Below are 18,954 nucleotides of genomic sequence, written 5' to 3'. Positions count from 1 at the left end.
TATTGACACAAATACAATATAAAATCAAAAACATAAAATACACTCTGAAAATAAAATAATAAAATATATAAAATCAACTGCATTGAATAAACTAGTTACTTTTATGGGAACATATCAGTATTGCAAAATATACAAAGCAACTAATTAAAACTAAATAACAATGAATCTAAAAATTAATGGCTTCCTTGAGCCTGTGTTGCAGAGCAAAGCTTTTTATATAATGGTGATACATTGGAAATTGACACTCTTAGTTCTCTTTCTATATTTAACTGAGATCCATATTTTGTTTTTAATGTAACCACTGCAGAAAACCCAATTTCACAAAGATAAGATGTTGGAAATGGAAAAAGTGCATGAAAAGCTCTTAACTTTAGTGAAGAAAATTCATCATCAACAACACCGGCCCAAAATTCAAACAGCGATTTAGATGCAAATTGTCTTTTGATTTCGCTGCTTGACGTGAAGTCTATAAATTGTTTCTCTTCCTCAATTGAGTAACCTTCGGGGGTAATTTGTAATGGCTTTCTAACCCACTTGTACATTGCCATTATGTTATTGTCGGTTATAAAATAGTTTTTAAAGTTCTTTGTCAACATTGTTAAATGATTTTCAATAGTCACAAATAAAACTTTGATGTGTTATTTTTCTGCCTTGTAAGTTTTGATTAATTCATCCACATTTGCGAACATTTCTAATTTTTGTTACTTTACCTTTTTGTGTATTTTTTCCTTGGAGTTGCAGGTTTAATATATTTAGTTTCTTGAATATGTCCACCATGTAGCTCAATTTCATCACAAATAAGTGGTCTTTAACATTTTATTTCAGGTTAGACAAGACCAACAATTATTATGATTAGTTTATATATATTATCATTGTTTATTGAAAAGAAAACCATGAACAAAATTCATTAGGATAAAAAAAATATGCTATTAATATTTGTCTAGTTACCAAGGATTCATTAAAACAGTCTTTTATGTTCTTGCTTTCTGTATTGTAAAATATTTGAAATGATGAAAGATTTATGCAAGATGATGATGATATAAAGTTACTAATTTTGGTTAGAGACAAAATTATAAAAATGTTTTTAATTAATTTCAATTCTTATTTACCACTTGATACTTGTGCACTGTGATTTTAACATTCTTAATTTTTTTTCATATTTAAGTAATAGATTCAAAAGAGCGACTGGCTAAGCAGCGAGAGTTGCTGAATAAAAGATTGGGTCTGGAAATGGCTGAATGTATTGGACTAGATACAAGTGAAATATTTTCTAATGATGATTTAGAAGAAAAAGTTCCTGCTATAGAAGAGAAAAGACCAATGCAGGAAAATAAGGCAAGTTGTTTTTATATATTAACACTTAACCAAATATTTATTTTAACTTATATTAACATCTAGAAAAATCAGAAAGTGAGATCCATTCTCTTAGTTAGCTTTATGACATATCCACTAGCCAAGTGTGTGATTGTCATAAAAATTAAGGATTAATAATGCAGGAGGTCAACACTAGTGAACACAAATCTCTCATGCCACTCTTTAAAGTTATCCACAGCCTGCATGTTATTACCCTCTCAGGCAATGCATTCCATTCACCATGCCAAAAACTTCTTACCCTTTTACTCACCACCTCCTTTTGCAATTCCATGGATATCCTCTTGTCCGTATTCCTTTTCCTCATTCTACCACGAATAGTCATCTCAGTGTTAATACGATAATAGCTCTTTAACAGCTTAAGTGTCTCCATTGTACCCCCCCCCCTTGCCTTCTATCCACCAAACTCTGGAGTCTGCATGCCCTCAGTCTATCCGCATAATCAATGTAGTACAGTGGCGATATAATTTTTGTTATCCATCTCTGCACCATCTCCAAGATTACTTCATCCCCTTCAAATCCCGGTGACCAGATCTGAACACAGAAATCCGGATGTGGTCTGATCAATGCTTCATACAGTTTGGACCAACACATTTTTATTTCTGGTAGTCACTGTTTTCCTCAACATTGTCACAATTCTCTGCGATTTTTTCACAACCTTTGTAATATGTCTCCGGAACTTGAAATCTCTTTCCACAATCATCCGAAGATCTCTTGCTTCCTCCACTTCTTCCAATACAACTCTACCAAGTGAGTGTGAAGCATCCCTTCTGTGGATCCCAAATTTTAAAACCTTACATTTAGTTGCATTAAACTGACATCCCCATTCCTTTGCCCATCCATCCTACTTGTTAAAATCCTCTTGAAGAGCCAAAACATCTGCACTATTACTAATAATCCTTCCAATCTTCACATCATCTGCTGTAGTCCTGTGACAATATCATTGACATAAAAGATTTAACAGTAGTAATGGTCTCAGGAAGTGAAACTCCACCTGTGACATTCCTACTCCCTGTTATTGTTACCTATATATCCATCTATCTGATATTATCTATCAGAGAGCCAATCACTAATCCAATCCACTCTAAACTGATATCCAAACCCATATCATGCAATTTAAATATCAACTTGTCATGTGCCACCCTATCAAATGCCTTGAGAAAAAAAAAAAAAAAAACGACAGTGTATGCCTTTGCCCTTGTTACTGTGTTGTAAAAGTTCACCAGATTACTAAAATAAGAGTGCCTTTTATCAAATCCATGCTGGCCTGCATAGATAATATTACCCTCATCTGCCCAACTCTGTGTATGAGTTTTTACCAATTTCTCCAAAATCTTAACAACTACAGAAGAAATACAAACAAGCCTATAGTTTTTGATGAAAGTTTATTTTTCACTTGGTTAGACTATAATAAATTTAGTTTAATCCTTTATCCAAGTGAGAGCAAAGAAAGTTTGCGCCTGAAAATATCTTCAGGACTGAATATGGTGTTGTACTATCTTACTGCCTGGTATTGGTTATAGCAGGTTATATCTTACTGCCTCAATAAAGGTCGAAACTAGTCTGGGTAGTGGCCAATCCCTTAATGCATAACATTATACATATCCGCAAGGAGATGTGTTTTGCATCATGGGAGATACTGGGATAGGAGTGTTGGTAGCTTGCTCCGCCTTTGCTATGAGTTGCCTGGTGTTGTACTACTTACCCAGGTAAGATAGTACAACACCATATTCAGTCCTGAAGATATTTTCAGGCGCAAACTTTCTTTGCTCTCACTTGGATAAACGATTAAACTAAATTTATTATAGTCTAACCAAGTGAAAAATAAACTTTCAACATCTTTCTCTAAATCCAGAGTAATTTAATAAAAAAAAGGTGGCAAACCTTTTGGCAACTCCTATAGGTAAAGATGACCTTGCTATTGATTCTGCCTGGTATCTCCAACTCTGGGCCTGGCTCCCACTGAAGAGACCTCAATAAAGGTCGAAACTAGTCTGGGTAGTTGCCAATCCCTTAATACAGTACATACCTGGTATGATGGTATAACATACCTGCACTAAAGTACAGGTATGTTATACCATCATTTTGTATTTTGGTTTGATTTAAGCCAATAAGAATAAAATTTGGTCAGCTAAATCCCAAATTGCCAGCCCATCCTCGTTTGTTCAGTATCCAGGTAGATACCCAACAGGGTGCACAACAAGAAGGCGAGGATTGGACATTAGGTCAGAAGCCCTGGTCAGTTCTCTGCAGTCCTTTAAAGGCTATGTGGAGGTCTCTCAGATATATAGCTTTGACCCTTAAGCACCCTCACTCAGTATCTATTCTACTCAAAATGCTAGGTGCTGTTTTTCGCCTACTAGCTTCTGTGTAGAGAATAGAGAATATGCCCAACCTTAAATTCTCTTCTTATATTTGGAAGCAATATGGTCAATATATACTGTTAAAGTAAAAAATCACTTCAAAACTGTATTACAATCTGCAAGAGGTCTCCATTGAAGAAATGAACGGATAGAAAATCCCTATAAAAATTAAACTCTGGGTGATAATGCATTAGGTTATTACTTAGACAGCAGGTGTATAATATTATTAGACAAAAATTCCTGAAGTTTGAAAACAAGAATCAAAAAATTGAGACTTCAGAAATAGAGATTTCAAAAGAAGAATTCTGTGGACACAGGAAATTAAAAATCCATGATGAGAAGAAATATAAAAACTTCTGGTTGTCAAAAATATAAAAACTTTCATCTTATCTTCCTTTCCCTCTTTTACCTTGTGGTGTCGAGGGTTTATTAATCATTGGACCTCAAACCGTTCACAGGATAAGGTGGTCAGTCCTATGCCCCGGTGTATCCTATGTCTGTAGTGTTGAGTTCTCAAGGCCGGTAGTGCTTGCCAGTTAGTGGATATTCATGTGTGGCTCTGTAGTGTGTGGGGAGCTCTGATGCCAAACTAAACTTCTCCTGAGAATGAATACTTCTTATTAGGGGCCCTCAACTAAGGTTAGAAACCATATTATCATCAACAGAGAACTAAAGAAACAAAAAAAAAAAAAAAAAAAAAAAAATCAGAAGCTGCAATAAATACACAACTGTTCTTAATATTACACTCAACAGGTGAACGTTCAGTTGGAAAAATGTCACACTTCTTCATCCAGAAGGATTTGGAAGGACTAGCAGGATCCCCAAAAGCTGTAAAGAAATTGCGTTCAGGAGATTGAAGCAACTACAGTAGCAAATTCAGAAAAATTACTCTGTGTAACATCTATCGGGGAAATATCAATACAGTTACCCTCCAAAAAACTTCAACTTTTCTAGAGGCATAATATCCGAGTGGAATCCTGATCTTCTTGATGAAGAGAGATGTTCCAAATTGCAGGACCAAAGAGTGACAGCCGTAAAAAGAATCTTGATATGTAGGGAAGGGTATCTACAACGTCCCTACAAGATATGACTTGCTTGCTATCTCCTTTGAGTGAAAGTGAGAAATCATTATGGACTCACTCCTCATGCCAAAAACAGTCCCACTACATGAAAATTCTCCTATTAAATAAATAATGGAAAGTGCATCATTTTGGATCAGATATGTGTCTCCAAACCCTTTTTTAGATGGCCCATCAAAGCATGGATTCCTCTGTTTCCCCCTTCTAAAAGATAAAACATTAATATGCTGAGTGCCCTAGAGCAAGTGGAATTTCATGACAAAAAATCCCAAACTAATGAAAACAAAAACACTCATCATTGGAAGCCAGATGATACCACCAAACTGAAATAATGGAAACATTCCTATGATGGAATTATTGTGGATTCTGACAAAACATAGATGACATTAAAGCTCTCTTGCAGAAATATAAACCAATATGCTTCTGCCTGTAGAAAAAATACCTGAAGCCAAGTAATGATCTGACTCCCAATAATGTTACCATTATTCTTAAGGAAAGGACATGGAATGAACCTGCCCACTGAAGATTCACCATCCTTGTGGGTAACCATACCCCTTTCCAGCAAATCCAAATTAACACCAATGTAGAAGCATTAGCTATAAGACTCTGAATCGGAAATATAATAACAGTATGCTGCATTTACCTCCTTCTGGTTTATTTTTCTCAAGATAATCTTGTTGATGTCATATCGCAGTTACCATTCCCCCATACTTTTAATGGGGTATTTTAATGGGCGTAATTCTCTGTTGGGGTAGTGCACAAACAGAGGAAGAGTTGTTGATCATATGCTTGACAATACCAACAATCTCTCCCATTTAAACACAAGAATGAACCCCTTCTTCTCTGCCTACCCAAATATTCACTTTCATCAACTTAACTATATGATCACCCTCCCTTTTTCCTCTATTTAAGTGGGGAACTGAATAGCATATTTGGGAATGATCACTGTCCCATCATATCCATTCTACATGGTCAACCATGTACCATATCATAGATATGATGTGGAAAATTGAGCAATCAGAATGGTCCACCTTTTTCTCATTAGGAGATTTTGATTTTACAACAGTCAGTTCATCTTGTATCAGTGATTGCGGAAACACTTGCAACAGAGTGAAAGCGGCAGCCACAACTGCAGTTCATAAAATATTGTCGGTTCCCATGACGTCCTAAAAAATGGTAGAATGATGATTGAACAGCAGCCACAGAAGTCCAAAAGAAGGCATGGGATATTTTCTGCAGGTACGCGTTGTAATAGGTTTCACGGTATAATAAAAACACAGATGGTTAAGAAAATAACTATTTATTAACTTAAAGCTAATATTTCGCTGGTATTATATCCAGCATCTTCAGAGCACACAACACAAAGTTTGTTACAAATGTAAGACAACTACAATCTGGTGTAACAGTGGGGGCTAGTATAAGTGATTGCAGCGTGCAACACAAGACTAAAGTCCTAATATGGCGCCATCTAGGGAAAAAAAAAAAAAAAAAAAATTCAAATCGAAAAAATATAAATTCTTCTTCTTCTTCTTTCACTCTGCCTTATCCCATGTTAAACGGGGTCAGCGCACCAATCTTTAACCTTCCTCTTCCAAGTTCTCCGGTCCAGAGCATCCTTCGGACTCCATCCTTTCTCCCTAAGATCCTCTGTCATCTTATCCCTCCACCTGAGCTTGGGCCTGCCTCTTTTCCTCCTTCCCTCCAACTCCATATACTCCACTCGTTTACCAACATACTCCTCACCCTTCCTCTCAACATGTCCAAACCACCTCAGCCTACTTTCCTGTATCTCCTTGCCAATTGGTCCCACTTTAACCGTCCCTCTGATGTAGTCATTCCTTATCCTGTCCTTCTTTGTCACACCACTCATTCCTTCTCAACATCCGCATCTCCGCTACCTCCATCTTCCTCTCCTCTGCCTTGGTTATAGGCCACGTTTCCGCACCATGGAGCATCGCCGGCCTCACCACCATCTTATAGCGCTTTCCTTTCCTCTTACAACTCACTCTCTTGTCGCACAGGAGCCCGCTCATCTTCCTCCAATTCATCCAACTCGCATGTTATTCGGTGCTGTATTTCCTCATCCAGGTGCACCATTTCTCTTGACAACTGACCCAAGGTACTTGAATTTCTTCCCTGAAATTAGCCTCTCATCCTGGAGTCGTATGACGATATCCTCGTCACTCCCCGTTGACATATATTCAGTCTTCACCCGGTTAATTCTCATGCCGCTCTCCTCCAATGCCTTTCTCCACTCTTCCAGGGTATTTTCAAGCTTCTCTCGGGATGATTCACATAGAACAATGTCATCGGCAAACAGCATGCTCCATGGTGCCTCCTTCTTGACATCCTCCACTAGTACATCCATAACCAGGTCAAAGAGGTAGGGGCTCAGAGCTGACCCTTGGTGTAGCTCTACGACAATAGGGAACCCTTCTGTCATGCCGACACTAGACCTGACCTGAAAAAATATAAATTAAAAAATATTAATTATTAATATAAATTAAAAAATTAATTAAAAAAATAACTCCCTTTCAAAACAGTTAAAACATTATAAATTATGGAATGAAAGAATAATAGAAGCTAGAATAAAAATAGATAGAGGCTATTTAACAATAATTGGTTTATATGCCCCAGAAGAAGGAAGAGAACAGGATAATATTGATTTTTATAATCAGCTACAAAACATATATAATAAAATAAATAAAAATGATTACATAATTTTAGCAGGAGACTTAAATGCAAGAATTGGAAACACGAAAATTAATAATAATATAGGAATACATGGAGAACACACTCTAAACAGAAATGGTAAAAAATTGATTGACTTTGTAGTTTATAATAACCTAAAAATAATGAATTCCTTCTATAAACATAAAGACATACATAAATATACTTGGACAGCAAGAGGATGGAAATCAATATTAGATTACTTCATATTAAATGAAAAGACATCAAAAATTTCACTAGATGTTAGAGTTCACAGAGGATATGAAATAAGCAGTGACCACTTCCTTGTTAAAATAAAATTAAGATTACCACCTAAATGGCTACAAGTAACAAGAACAGAAAGGAAAATTGAAACATTTGTTTATAAAACTAGACTATTGAATGACACAAATGTACAATAGCTATATGAACAAAGAATTAACCAGTATCTAGATAAAATAAAACAAAATGAAGAAATAGAAATAGAATGGCTTAATATAAAAACGATACTAAATGCAGCAGCAAATGAAAGCTTAGGAAAGACCAAAAAATTCAATAAAAGAAAAAAACTGAAGATCAGGGATGATACAATCAAAGAAATAATCAAAAAGAAAAAAGAAGCCTATCACAAATGGTTAAGCAGTAAAAGATTAGAAGATGAAATAGAATATAAAAGAATAAGAGCCATAGCTAAAAGAGAAGTCAGAAAAAGACATAGAGAATCATGGAATAAATTTGTTTCTAATTTAGAACATGATTTATATAAAATAAGACCCAATGTATATAAGATTTTGAAATACCTAAATGCAGATACCAAAGAAAACAAAATTAAACACTGAATTGAAATTAGAAGAATTTCTAAATTACTACACAGAACTGTGGACAGACAAATATTTTAAAAAAGACAACTGACAAACAATTAACGAAAATGAAAAGGAAATAACTGAAGAAGAATTAGAAATCAGCCTGAAAGAAACAAGAAACGGAAAAGCACCTGGAGAAGATAAGCTAGGTTCAGAACTATATAAATACGCAGGAACAAGATTCAAAGGAAGACTCTTATTATTTTTAAATAAAATTTACTCAATTGGTATCCCCCCAATAGAATGGAAAAAAGCAATTGTGATTCCTATCTTTAAGAAAGGTAATAGAGATGACCCTAAAAACTATAGAGGTATCAGTATACTAAATTCATGTTACAAAATATACAGCAGAATCTTAAATAACAAACTAATGAAATATTCCGAAAACTTTATTCTAGAGGTACAAAATGGATTTAGAAAAGGACGATCATGTATAGACCCAGCCTTCTGCCTAAAATTAATAATAGAGAAAAGAAGAGAATATAATTTAGAAACACATATTGCATTTATTGACTTTGAAAAAGCATTTGACAAAGTTAAAAGAAACATATTATTTAACATATTAAAAGAAAGACAAATACCAAATAATATCCTAAAAGCTGTCACAAGTATATATGAAAATAATCAAATACAAATAAGATTAAATCATGAGCTATCATACACAAGAGATAAAAACCAAGGGGTCCGACAGGGATGTCCCCTTTCAGCAACTCTTTTTAATATCTACTTAAATGAAATAATAATAAAATGGAGTAAAAATTTACATCAAGGAATTAAACTTTCACCTACAGTTAACTTAAACACTCTCCTCTTTGCAGACGACCAAATAATAATTACAAATTCTGAAGATAACTTACAGAAAGCTATTTTAAATCTAAATGAGATATCCAAAGATTATGGTATGATAATATCAACGGAAAAATCAAAAACTATGGCCTTTAAAGGACAAGATCCAGCAAGAACTAAAACAGTATTAGATAACAAGATCTTAGAACAGGTGAATTCATTTAACTACCTAGGATGTATGATCACTTATGAAAATGAAAAAGATATAAAAATTGCAAAATATTTAAAAATAACAGGAGTAATTAACTCTATATTTAAACCAAACCTAGTTCAAAAACAAACTAGGCTAAAAGTATACAATACATTAGCCCTACCGGTCTTAATGTATGCAAGCGAAATCTGGACAATAAAACAAAAAGACAAACAAAGATTAACAACAGCAGAAATGAAGTTTATGAGAAAAACTGCAAAGTGTACCCTATTTGATCACAAAAGAAACGAAGATATTATATAAGAATTAAACCAAGAACCAGTAATTGAAAAAATTAAAAAATATAAACATAGATGGATGGAACATGTTCAAAGAATGAAAACAGAAAGATTACCAAAACAAGCCTTAAAGTACAAGCCATTAGGAAAAAGAAAACCAGGACGTCCTCTTAAACGATTCAACGATGACTTCTAAGGCCGGAACAGGCCATACTAGGCCTAAATCCTTGATGCGTATGATGATGATGATGAAAAAATATTAATTTGGTCTTAGGATGACTGTCTCCCAAATCTTTGGTAGATTTATACAGCCATACTTGTTAAGGTTTGGAGTATGTTTTAAGGCTTCTGTTGATTCCAGGAACAACCTCTCTGACTTGTAGAAGCTTCTGTGCATTACTTTTGTTTCTTTCCAATTGATCCTGTGTGCAGGGGTATCCAAAGCATGGTCTGCCAGACCCGACTTACCATAGCGAAAGTGTCGGATATATTTTTTGTGTTCACTGAGGCGGATGTCCACATTTCTTCCTGTCTGTCCGTAGTAGGCTTGATGGCAAGAACAGGGCACTTCATAGACACCTGGATGTGATAAAGGAGTGCATTTGTTCTTAGGTAAACGGATGAGAGTTGCTAATTTTATATAAGGTTTAAATGCTGTGCGTAGTTGGTGTTTGTTAAGCACCCTAGATATCTTTTCAGATGTGCCTTTAATGTATGGGATGGTGATGGTTTTGTTGTAGTCTTCTGTGGTAGATAGAGGGGATTTATGGGTAGCATTTAGTATGTTATCTATTTTGTGGGGATTATAACCATTGATTAAGAAGGTTTGACGTAGGTGAGAAAGTTCAGCAGTAACCCATAGAGCTAGTTGCTCTAGCTCTATGGGTTAGTGTTTTTAAGATACAATATTGTTAAGAAGGGTAATGGTGCGATTGTTTGTGTAAGTATCTCCCTGCTAGCTTTAAGTTAATAAATAGTTATTTTCTTAACCATCTGTGTTCTTATTATACCGTGAAACCTATTACAACATGTCTGATGAACACATAAGTAAGCCTATCCACGCGTATTTCTGCGTATTCCTTAAAACATACTATACCTTACAACAACAAGCCTAATTATGTTCAGGTATTCTCAGTTGTCAGAAACAGAAGGAATCCTGGATCCAGTTACTTCTTCTATATTAAGATTCACCTACGGCAAAGAAGTATGGGAAAGAATCCAGAAAATGAAAGACAGATACACCACCTGCTGGCTCTCTATCCTTTAACTGCCCAACCTTAAAATGTTGTTCTCACATCTGTGGTGGTGCACTTAAAATCATAATGCATCATTGTATTCAGAAGAGCGAGTTGTTTGCTTAGTAGATGATCTCCCTATTTCACTGACTCCCTTCAGTTTCAACTCTGAAAAATTTTCCTATAAATGTGCCTTACTTCTGCATTATGTCTTTTCTTAAGTGCTGGATGATTCTCCATTGAACTCGCCACCACCACCACCATTTTTCCACTTTCCTCTAATCTTGTAGGAACATGGGCTCTAAACTCATCAGACAAACTTCACATCTTCTTCCTTCATTCCATATACCTCTGCCCTTTGAAACAGTCTTCCCTATCCTTAGTGAATACAATTTCTAACTCCTCAAGAAATATAATATTAGATTCTTTTTTTTTGTAATCACTTTGCCTATAAATGGGATTGTTATATTATAGTTCTTGAGACCTCTCCTATGTGAGGTTGTTATTATTACTAATAAAAAAAGGCTGTCAATATGTATTGACTGATATATAATAATCGTAATGCTCTCTGAACAATAAGTGTCGCCATTTAGAAGGATGACTGTGAATATATTTCATATTTCTATATCGAGCTTGAATGAAATATTAGCATAAGCTTTTTAAGTGAATAAATTTGCCATTAGAAATGTGTTATGTATAGAATATGCATAGCTTGTGTTTTGACTGTACTTCTGTGGTTTTATAGATGGCTCTAGCAGAAATTGTTCAATGTCAGATATCAAGTATTAATCCACAGGACATAAACAAATCAAAGAAGCGATTAAAAGCATATGGAAAACAGAAATCTAGAGATGCAGGAGAAGGTTTGAATGATAACCAAAGGTATGATTGGTCCCTTGAATATAAATTTGTGTAATAAAATTATTAATTTTTTTGTATATATCTTCCCAAGTGATGTACCAGATATTATGACTAGCTAACAACATTTCATTGTTAGACTTTCATTATCATAACATCAAACATATATATATCAGTTTCCGGATATATATATCCTCAAGAGTATATATATATATATAGAGAGAGAGAGAGAGAGTAAGTGATTGTCTTTAGGTGGGAAATGAACTTCATTGCCTAGTATTTGGTTCTCCACAGGAGTGTTTCAAGACTATGTAAAAATATATATTATTATTATTTTTATTTAGGCCTCCAAGGAGTCAAAAGACTCTTCGCAGGAGGTCCTTCCTAGGAAACACGTCTATCAAGACTCATTGTGGGAGGTCCGTCCTAGGAAACAGAAAGTCTATCATACTACTCCTTAAACTCATTGACCGTTCTCGCTCTCACCACTCTATCAGGCAATGCATTCCATGGTTCAACCACCCTCCATGCAAAGAAACCACCCCTCACCCTCTTTCTCACAGTTTCCTTTCATAACTTCCAGGGATGGCTTCTTGTCATGACTCCTTCCCGCTATTCGACCAAGCGAAATAACTCCCCAGTGTCAACCCTGTAACCACCTCTCAACATTTTAAAAGTCTCACTCATATCACCTCTCCTTCTTCTATCCACCAAACTCTGCAGTCCACATTCCCTCAACCGATCCTCATAACTATCATTGTAAAGTCCTGAAATTAACTGTGGAAAGGGTACAAAGGTTATCTGCCTTTGTACCCTTTCCACAGTTAATTTATCCCCTTCAAATCCTGGGGACCAGATCTGAGAACAATAGTCCAAGTGTTGTCTGATCGGGGTCTTATACAACAGAATGATAACTGTTTAATCTCTGCAGGTCAGTGTCCTTCTCATTATTGCAGCAATCCTCTGTTATCTTCACGACCTTTGCAATATGTCCCCTAAATTTCAGGTTTCTATCAATCATCAACCCCAGATCTCTTGTCTCCCCTACTTCCTCCAGTATAACTCCTCCCACAGAGTATGCAGTGTCCCATCAATGTTTCCCAAACCTCAAGGCCTTACATTTTGCTGCATTAAACCGGCACCCCAATCATTTGCCTATCTGTCTAGCTTATTCAAATCCTCTAGCATGACTGCTACATCTGCACTATTACTAATAACCCTTCCCAGCTTCACATCATCTGCAAACAACTGAATATCCCCTTGCAATCCACTGACAATGTCATTGATATAAAGGTTAAACAATATAGGTCCCAGTACTGAACCCTGTGAAACCTCACTTGTAACCCTCTGCTTCCTTGAAACTGCCCCACCATACACAACTCTCTGATACCTATCGGACAGCCAATCCTGAATCCAGTTGACCAACCTGACATCCAAATCCATGTGCTGCAACTTAAATATCAGCTTATCATGTGGCACCCTATCAAATGCCTTCTCTAAATCCAACAAAATGATAGTATATACCTTTCCCTCATCTACTGCTCTTGTAACTTTATTATAAAAGCTAGCATATTAAAAAAAAAGTTTTTCCAGGCTAGCATATTACTAAAACAAGAGCTCCCTCTCACAAATCCATGTTGACTCTCACAGATAACATTACCCTCATCTGTCCATGGCACTATCTTACTTTCCTTCCATTCCCTGGAGATCCCATAGCCAGATTTTCATTGAAAAGCCAGGTCAAAGGAGCTGTCAGTTCCTTAGCACATTCTCTCAAAACTCGTGGTGAAATACCATCCAGTCCCACAGCTTTACTGACATCCAGAGTATTCAGTATTTGGATCACGTTCTCCTCCTACACCTCTAAACCTTGAACCTGCCCTATCCCTCTAATATTAAAATTTACTCCTCCAGGATGAAATACACCAATAAAGTGTTCATTGAACAATTCCACTAAGTCCTCTGCATCAGTCACTCTATTTCCATTTTTATCCCACAATGTCATTCTTCCACAATCATTTCTCCCCTTACTGACCACATAGCTAAAAAATTCCCTAGGATTTTCTTGGGATCTTAGGGGCAATCTCTTCTCATATTCCAGTTTCACATTCCTTACCATACTAGTCACTCTCCTGGCCTGTATCTTATATTCTTCATGCATCTGCTTTTCACCTGTCTCCTTATATCTCTTCCATAGCCTCTTTTTCACATGCAGCTCCTGTTTAATATTGTTTGTCATCCAAATTGACAAACAATATTAAAAGAGAACACCAAATTGTGTCCTCTTCTTGACTTGTGGAATACAGCTTACTATTGCTGCTAACAAATATTTCTTCACAATTTCCCAAGCACTAATGATATCCTGGCCTTCCAATTCCTCCCTCCATGAAACTTCCCCAAGTTGATGTCTAAGACTATTATAATCACCCGCCTTATAATTCCACATATGTTCCAGTCTCTTTGATACTACTGCATGTCTATTCATCTTCCAAGTCAAAACGACATGGTCACTCTCTCCAACTGGTGGGAGAGAGGTCATCTCAGTTATCATCAACTCTTCTGATGGTATGACCAAATCCAAAACTTTTGAACCTCTTGTTCTCTCTATTACATGTTGCCTAAGATATTTGTCCCTCAAGAATTCTAGAAATTCCATTCCCTTATTGCTACATGCATCTTCCTCTCCCCAATTTATACTGCTGTAGTTAAAATCTCCCATAACATCATTCTTCTTGCACTTGTCAAGCTCAACTGTCTAAACATCTCCTGGTCCCCACCCTCTGTGCTCCTTGGTTTGTAGCAACACCCCACTAAATATCCCATTTTGCCTATCTCTACCTCATACCATATGCTTTCAAAATCATTAGTGTCACTGCCTTCCAAAGCCTCCGCTCTTAGAGGACATAAGTTGTCACTTATCATAAGCAGTACTCCACCACCATGCTTTCCCTTTCTATCCTGCCAAAAAATGTTGTACCCTGCTACCTCTGTTCCTGTTATTATATCCTCTTCTATCAACCACGTCTCAGTGATCCCAATAATATATATTTAAAACATTTTTAATGACTAGAACAGAGGTTTAAATAAAAAACTTTAATTGCACTACTAGTTTCGTCTAAACTTAGAATTCATCAGGGGTGAGATAAACGTATAAATACTAATAACCAATCTAAAGGAATTGGTTTTTTAAAACACAGAGTAACATATCTAACACTGAAAAGAATAAAGTCTAGAGTTTAAATAGAATACTGAACTCTGACTGTATCATTACGCACATGTATGCGTAATGATACAGTATTGAGTAATGATACAATATATATCAAATATATCAGTAATGATACAATATCTCGAGAGCGTCTGTATTGAATGGTAGAGCTGTTGGAGTCTGGCAGGCTGTATTTTAGGTTGTTATTAATATGGATGGGATTGATAGCTATCTCCTTAGACTCTTAGAATTCAGGACTAGCGATGGGAAATCCTCTTCTTGCCAACATTTATCTAGGGAATTTTGAAGAAAAAGCAATTTCATCTTCTCCCCTAAAACCAAAGATATGGCTTCTCTACATTGATGATGTTTTCCTTATCTGGGAACATGGTCTAGATAACCTTCAACTCTTTCAAGAACATTTGAATGATATACTCCCGAATATTAATATTAAGCCATCAACTTCCTTGAATTTGAAGTTGATGGCTCTATCGCATTCTTAGATATCAAAGTAACCCTGAAAAATTGAGATGTTTTCAGAAAACCAATACATATAGACAGGTACCTTCATGCTAACTCACGCCATTTTTCTCCACAGAAGTTGGGTATCATCTCCACTCTAGGTCACTGAGCTTAGTCAGTTCTGTTGGACAGAGAGGAACTTCATAATGAACTTAATCATCTTCAAGTTGCATTTTATTGTAATGGATACGCTAAGAAACTAGAGACAGATTACTGTTCAACCCTCATCCATGACAGTATGAAGACACTGCTACTTCTAAGGGCAGCATTTCCTTGCCATATATCAGTTCTTTATCTCCAAAATTGGCTAAAATTCTAAAGAAATATAATATCAAGACATTCTTCACAATCCTACCTAAACTTCATTTCATCTTAAGTCATCCTAAAACTAAACACAATAATCTTAAATATCCTGATGTTTATAAGATTTCTTGTGACTGCAGTAAATAATACTTCGGACAAACGGAGAAATCTATCGAGCTCTGGTTAGAGGATCTCTCTGGTGGTCCATTACCTACAACAGAACTCGAGCCAGTGCCTTGTCAAGTCGCATTATTTTTAGCAAACTCAAGTGATGAAGGTTTGCCACATCAGATACTCTGAGATGAAACTGTCAACATGCACTGATGTTATGACAAGTTAGAGAGAAGAATTTTAGAGTATAAGGAGATAATTATCAATGCCATCCATATTAATAACCTGAGCTACAGCCTGCCCGACTCCCAGAGCTCTACCATTCAATATTGGCTCTCTCGAGACCTTATACGCACGCATATGCATAAGGATATAGTCAAAGTTCATTGTTCTATTTAAACTCTAGCCTTTATTTTTTTTAGTGTTAGATATGTTACTCTGTGTTTTAAAAAACCAATTACTTTAGATTGGATACTGGTATTTATATGTTTATCTCACACCTGATGAAGTCTAAGTTTAGATGAAACTAGTAGTGTAATTAAAGTTTTTTATTTAAACCTCGGTTCTAGTCATTAAAATTTTTTTAAATGTGATATCAAACCAAGTAAATCTTCAATCAAACATACACACACACATATATACACACATACAGAAATGAGTAAAAAATAGAAAAAAATCCTTATCCACTCACAGTACTGATGTACTATAGGTTTACAAAAACTTTTTGAAAGTGGAGACACAAAAAAAAAAAATAATAATAATACTTGTACAGTGGTGAACAAATTAGAAATCACATTATTATGAAAAATTTTAATTTTTCAAGAAAATAAGTACAAAAATTAAACTCCAACTTTACCTAATAATTTATATGTGTTCTTCTGTTCCCAATAAGTTCATTAACTCACTTAGGCATGAGCTCTACCAACATAAAACATGTTTTGCTTATTTCTGCATCCTGAAACCATACTTTTATAATGGATTGTATTAAGTAATCCTTTGTATCACAATTTAATTTTCCAAGTCTCACAAACTTTCCATTGAGTTAATATCAGGAGAGTTACCTGGGCCACTGAAGCAATTAGATGATGTGATTTTTGAGGACCCTTTCATATTTTTTGAAGAGTGGCATGGAGCGAGATCATGTTGAAAGATGAGTTCTTTGTCTTTCTGGATCTGTGGGACCAATATTTTTATGGGCATGACTTTCATGCCCATTGCGAATCTACAAACTGTTACATTCACCTAAGGACCACAAACCTTTCAACAAAGAGCCTGGAGTTTACAATATTCCTTTTTCTTTGTAACCTTGCTTACATTGGACAAACATCTAGAAATTTAGAAATTAGACAAAAATAGCATATGAGGGAGGTGTGGAAAATTCTGATAAACACCTAGAACAAAATTATGTTTAAGTTACTGATATAACCACAAGAAACAATACAAGTAGCAGAGTTATGAAGGTAATTTATGTTCTTATATCTTCGTATGTTCTTTCTTCTGGTTATATCAGCTCCTTTAATATCATTTTTGTTCTAGGTGTTTATCAGAACATTCCAGACCCCCCCCCCCCCCGTATTACAGATGTTAATAACAACAGATAAGACATCTCAGGCCTAGCTTTCCACTTCTCCCACACTCACAATACTAAATGGAACAAGAGCTCCATGCCTTACATAGAAGACATCTTCACTGCCTGCAATATCAAAGAGTCTACGATGGTTATCCACTCATGAGGCATACTCAACAGAAACCAGGGAATGAGTTTGTGATATTTGGAAGTCACTTATTAGATCTTTCCACATGTCAGACTTCAACTTTTCTGCCACCTATTATGCATACCTACTGAACAATGACTGACCCCATGCCAGCTTTCACTTTCCATGTGGTTCTGTTTTTTTTTCACTTTTGTGCAACATGTTTGGTTTTATTTATGCACTGGTTGATGTTTACTGCTTATTCTATTTTTTTGTTCTTTCTAACCTGGAAGAAGCCACCCGCATATGTGGCGAAACTAGTCAATTTATAATAAATTTAGTTTAATCCTTTATCCAAGTGTGAGCAAACAAAGTTTGCACCTGAAAGTATCTTCAGGACTGGGGTAAGGTGGTGCAACACCAGGCAACTCCTTGCAAAGGTGGAGCAAGGTACTATCACTCCTATCTCAGTATCTCCCATAATGCAAAACACATCTCCTTGCGGATATGTCTAATGTTATGCATTAAGGGGAGGGCCACTACCCAGACTAGTTTTGACCTTTATTGAGGTCTCTTCAGTGGGAGCCAGGCCCAAGTGGAGATACCAGCCAGAAGTATTAGCAAGGTCATCTCTACCTATAGGCGTTGCCAAATGGTGTGCCACCTTCTTAATAAATTACTCAATTTAGAGAAAGATGTTGAAAGTTTATTTTTCACTTGGTTAGAGTATAATAAATTTAGTTTAATCCTTTATCCAAGTGTGAGCAAACAAAGTTTGCACCTAATATAAGTAGAGATGACCTTGCTAATGCTTCTGGCTAGTATCTCCACTTTGGCCTGGCTCCCACTGAAGAGACCTCAATAAAGGTTGAAACTAGTCTGGGTAGTAGCCCTCCCCTTAATGCATAACATTAGACATATCCACAAAGAGATGTGTTTTGCATTATGGGAGATACTGAGATAGGAGTGATAGTACCTTGCTCCACCTTTGCAAGGAGTCATCCTGATGTTGCACCACCTTACCCCAGTCCTGAAGATACTTTCAGGTGCAAACTTTGTTTGCTCACACTTGAATAAAGGATTAAAATAAATTTATTATACTCTAACCAAGTGAAAAATAAACTTTCAACATCTTTCTCTAAATCCAGAGTAATTTATTAAAAAGGTGGCACACCATTTGGCAACTCCTATAGGTAGAGATGACCTTTCTAATGCTTCTGGCTGGTATCTCCACTTGGGCCTGGCTCCCACTGAAGAGACCTCAATAAAGGTCGAAACTAGTCTGGGTAGTGGCCCTCCCCTTAATGCATAACATTAGTCAATTTAATTAACTGTATTATCCTGAGCTATTAAACTATGTGTTAGT

General features: G+C 35.9%; 1 protein-coding gene across 1 annotated transcript in view; it reads left to right on the top strand.

The window, feature by feature from the left end:
• Hel89B (histone acetyltransferase 1) overlaps window positions 1-18,954 on the top strand; it is an 863,997-nt gene that overhangs the window by 90,114 nt on the left and 754,929 nt on the right. The window contains exons 5-6 of the mRNA XM_090405810.1: window positions 1,166-1,335; window positions 11,641-11,777. Coding sequence (XP_090261936.1) covers window positions 1,166-1,335; window positions 11,641-11,777 — 307 coding nt within the window. The remainder of the gene's footprint in view (window positions 1-1,165; window positions 1,336-11,640; window positions 11,778-18,954) is intronic.

Source organism: Typopeltis vanoorti, chromosome 15, assembly GCF_054136105.1.
Source record: "Typopeltis vanoorti isolate ZY-2024b chromosome 15, IOZ_Tvanoo_1.0, whole genome shotgun sequence".
In the NCBI taxonomy this organism is placed as follows: Eukaryota; Metazoa; Arthropoda; class Arachnida; order Uropygi; family Thelyphonidae; genus Typopeltis; species Typopeltis vanoorti.
Note: the sequence above shows the minus strand (reverse complement) of the source record. Positions and strands in the feature narration are given on the sequence as shown.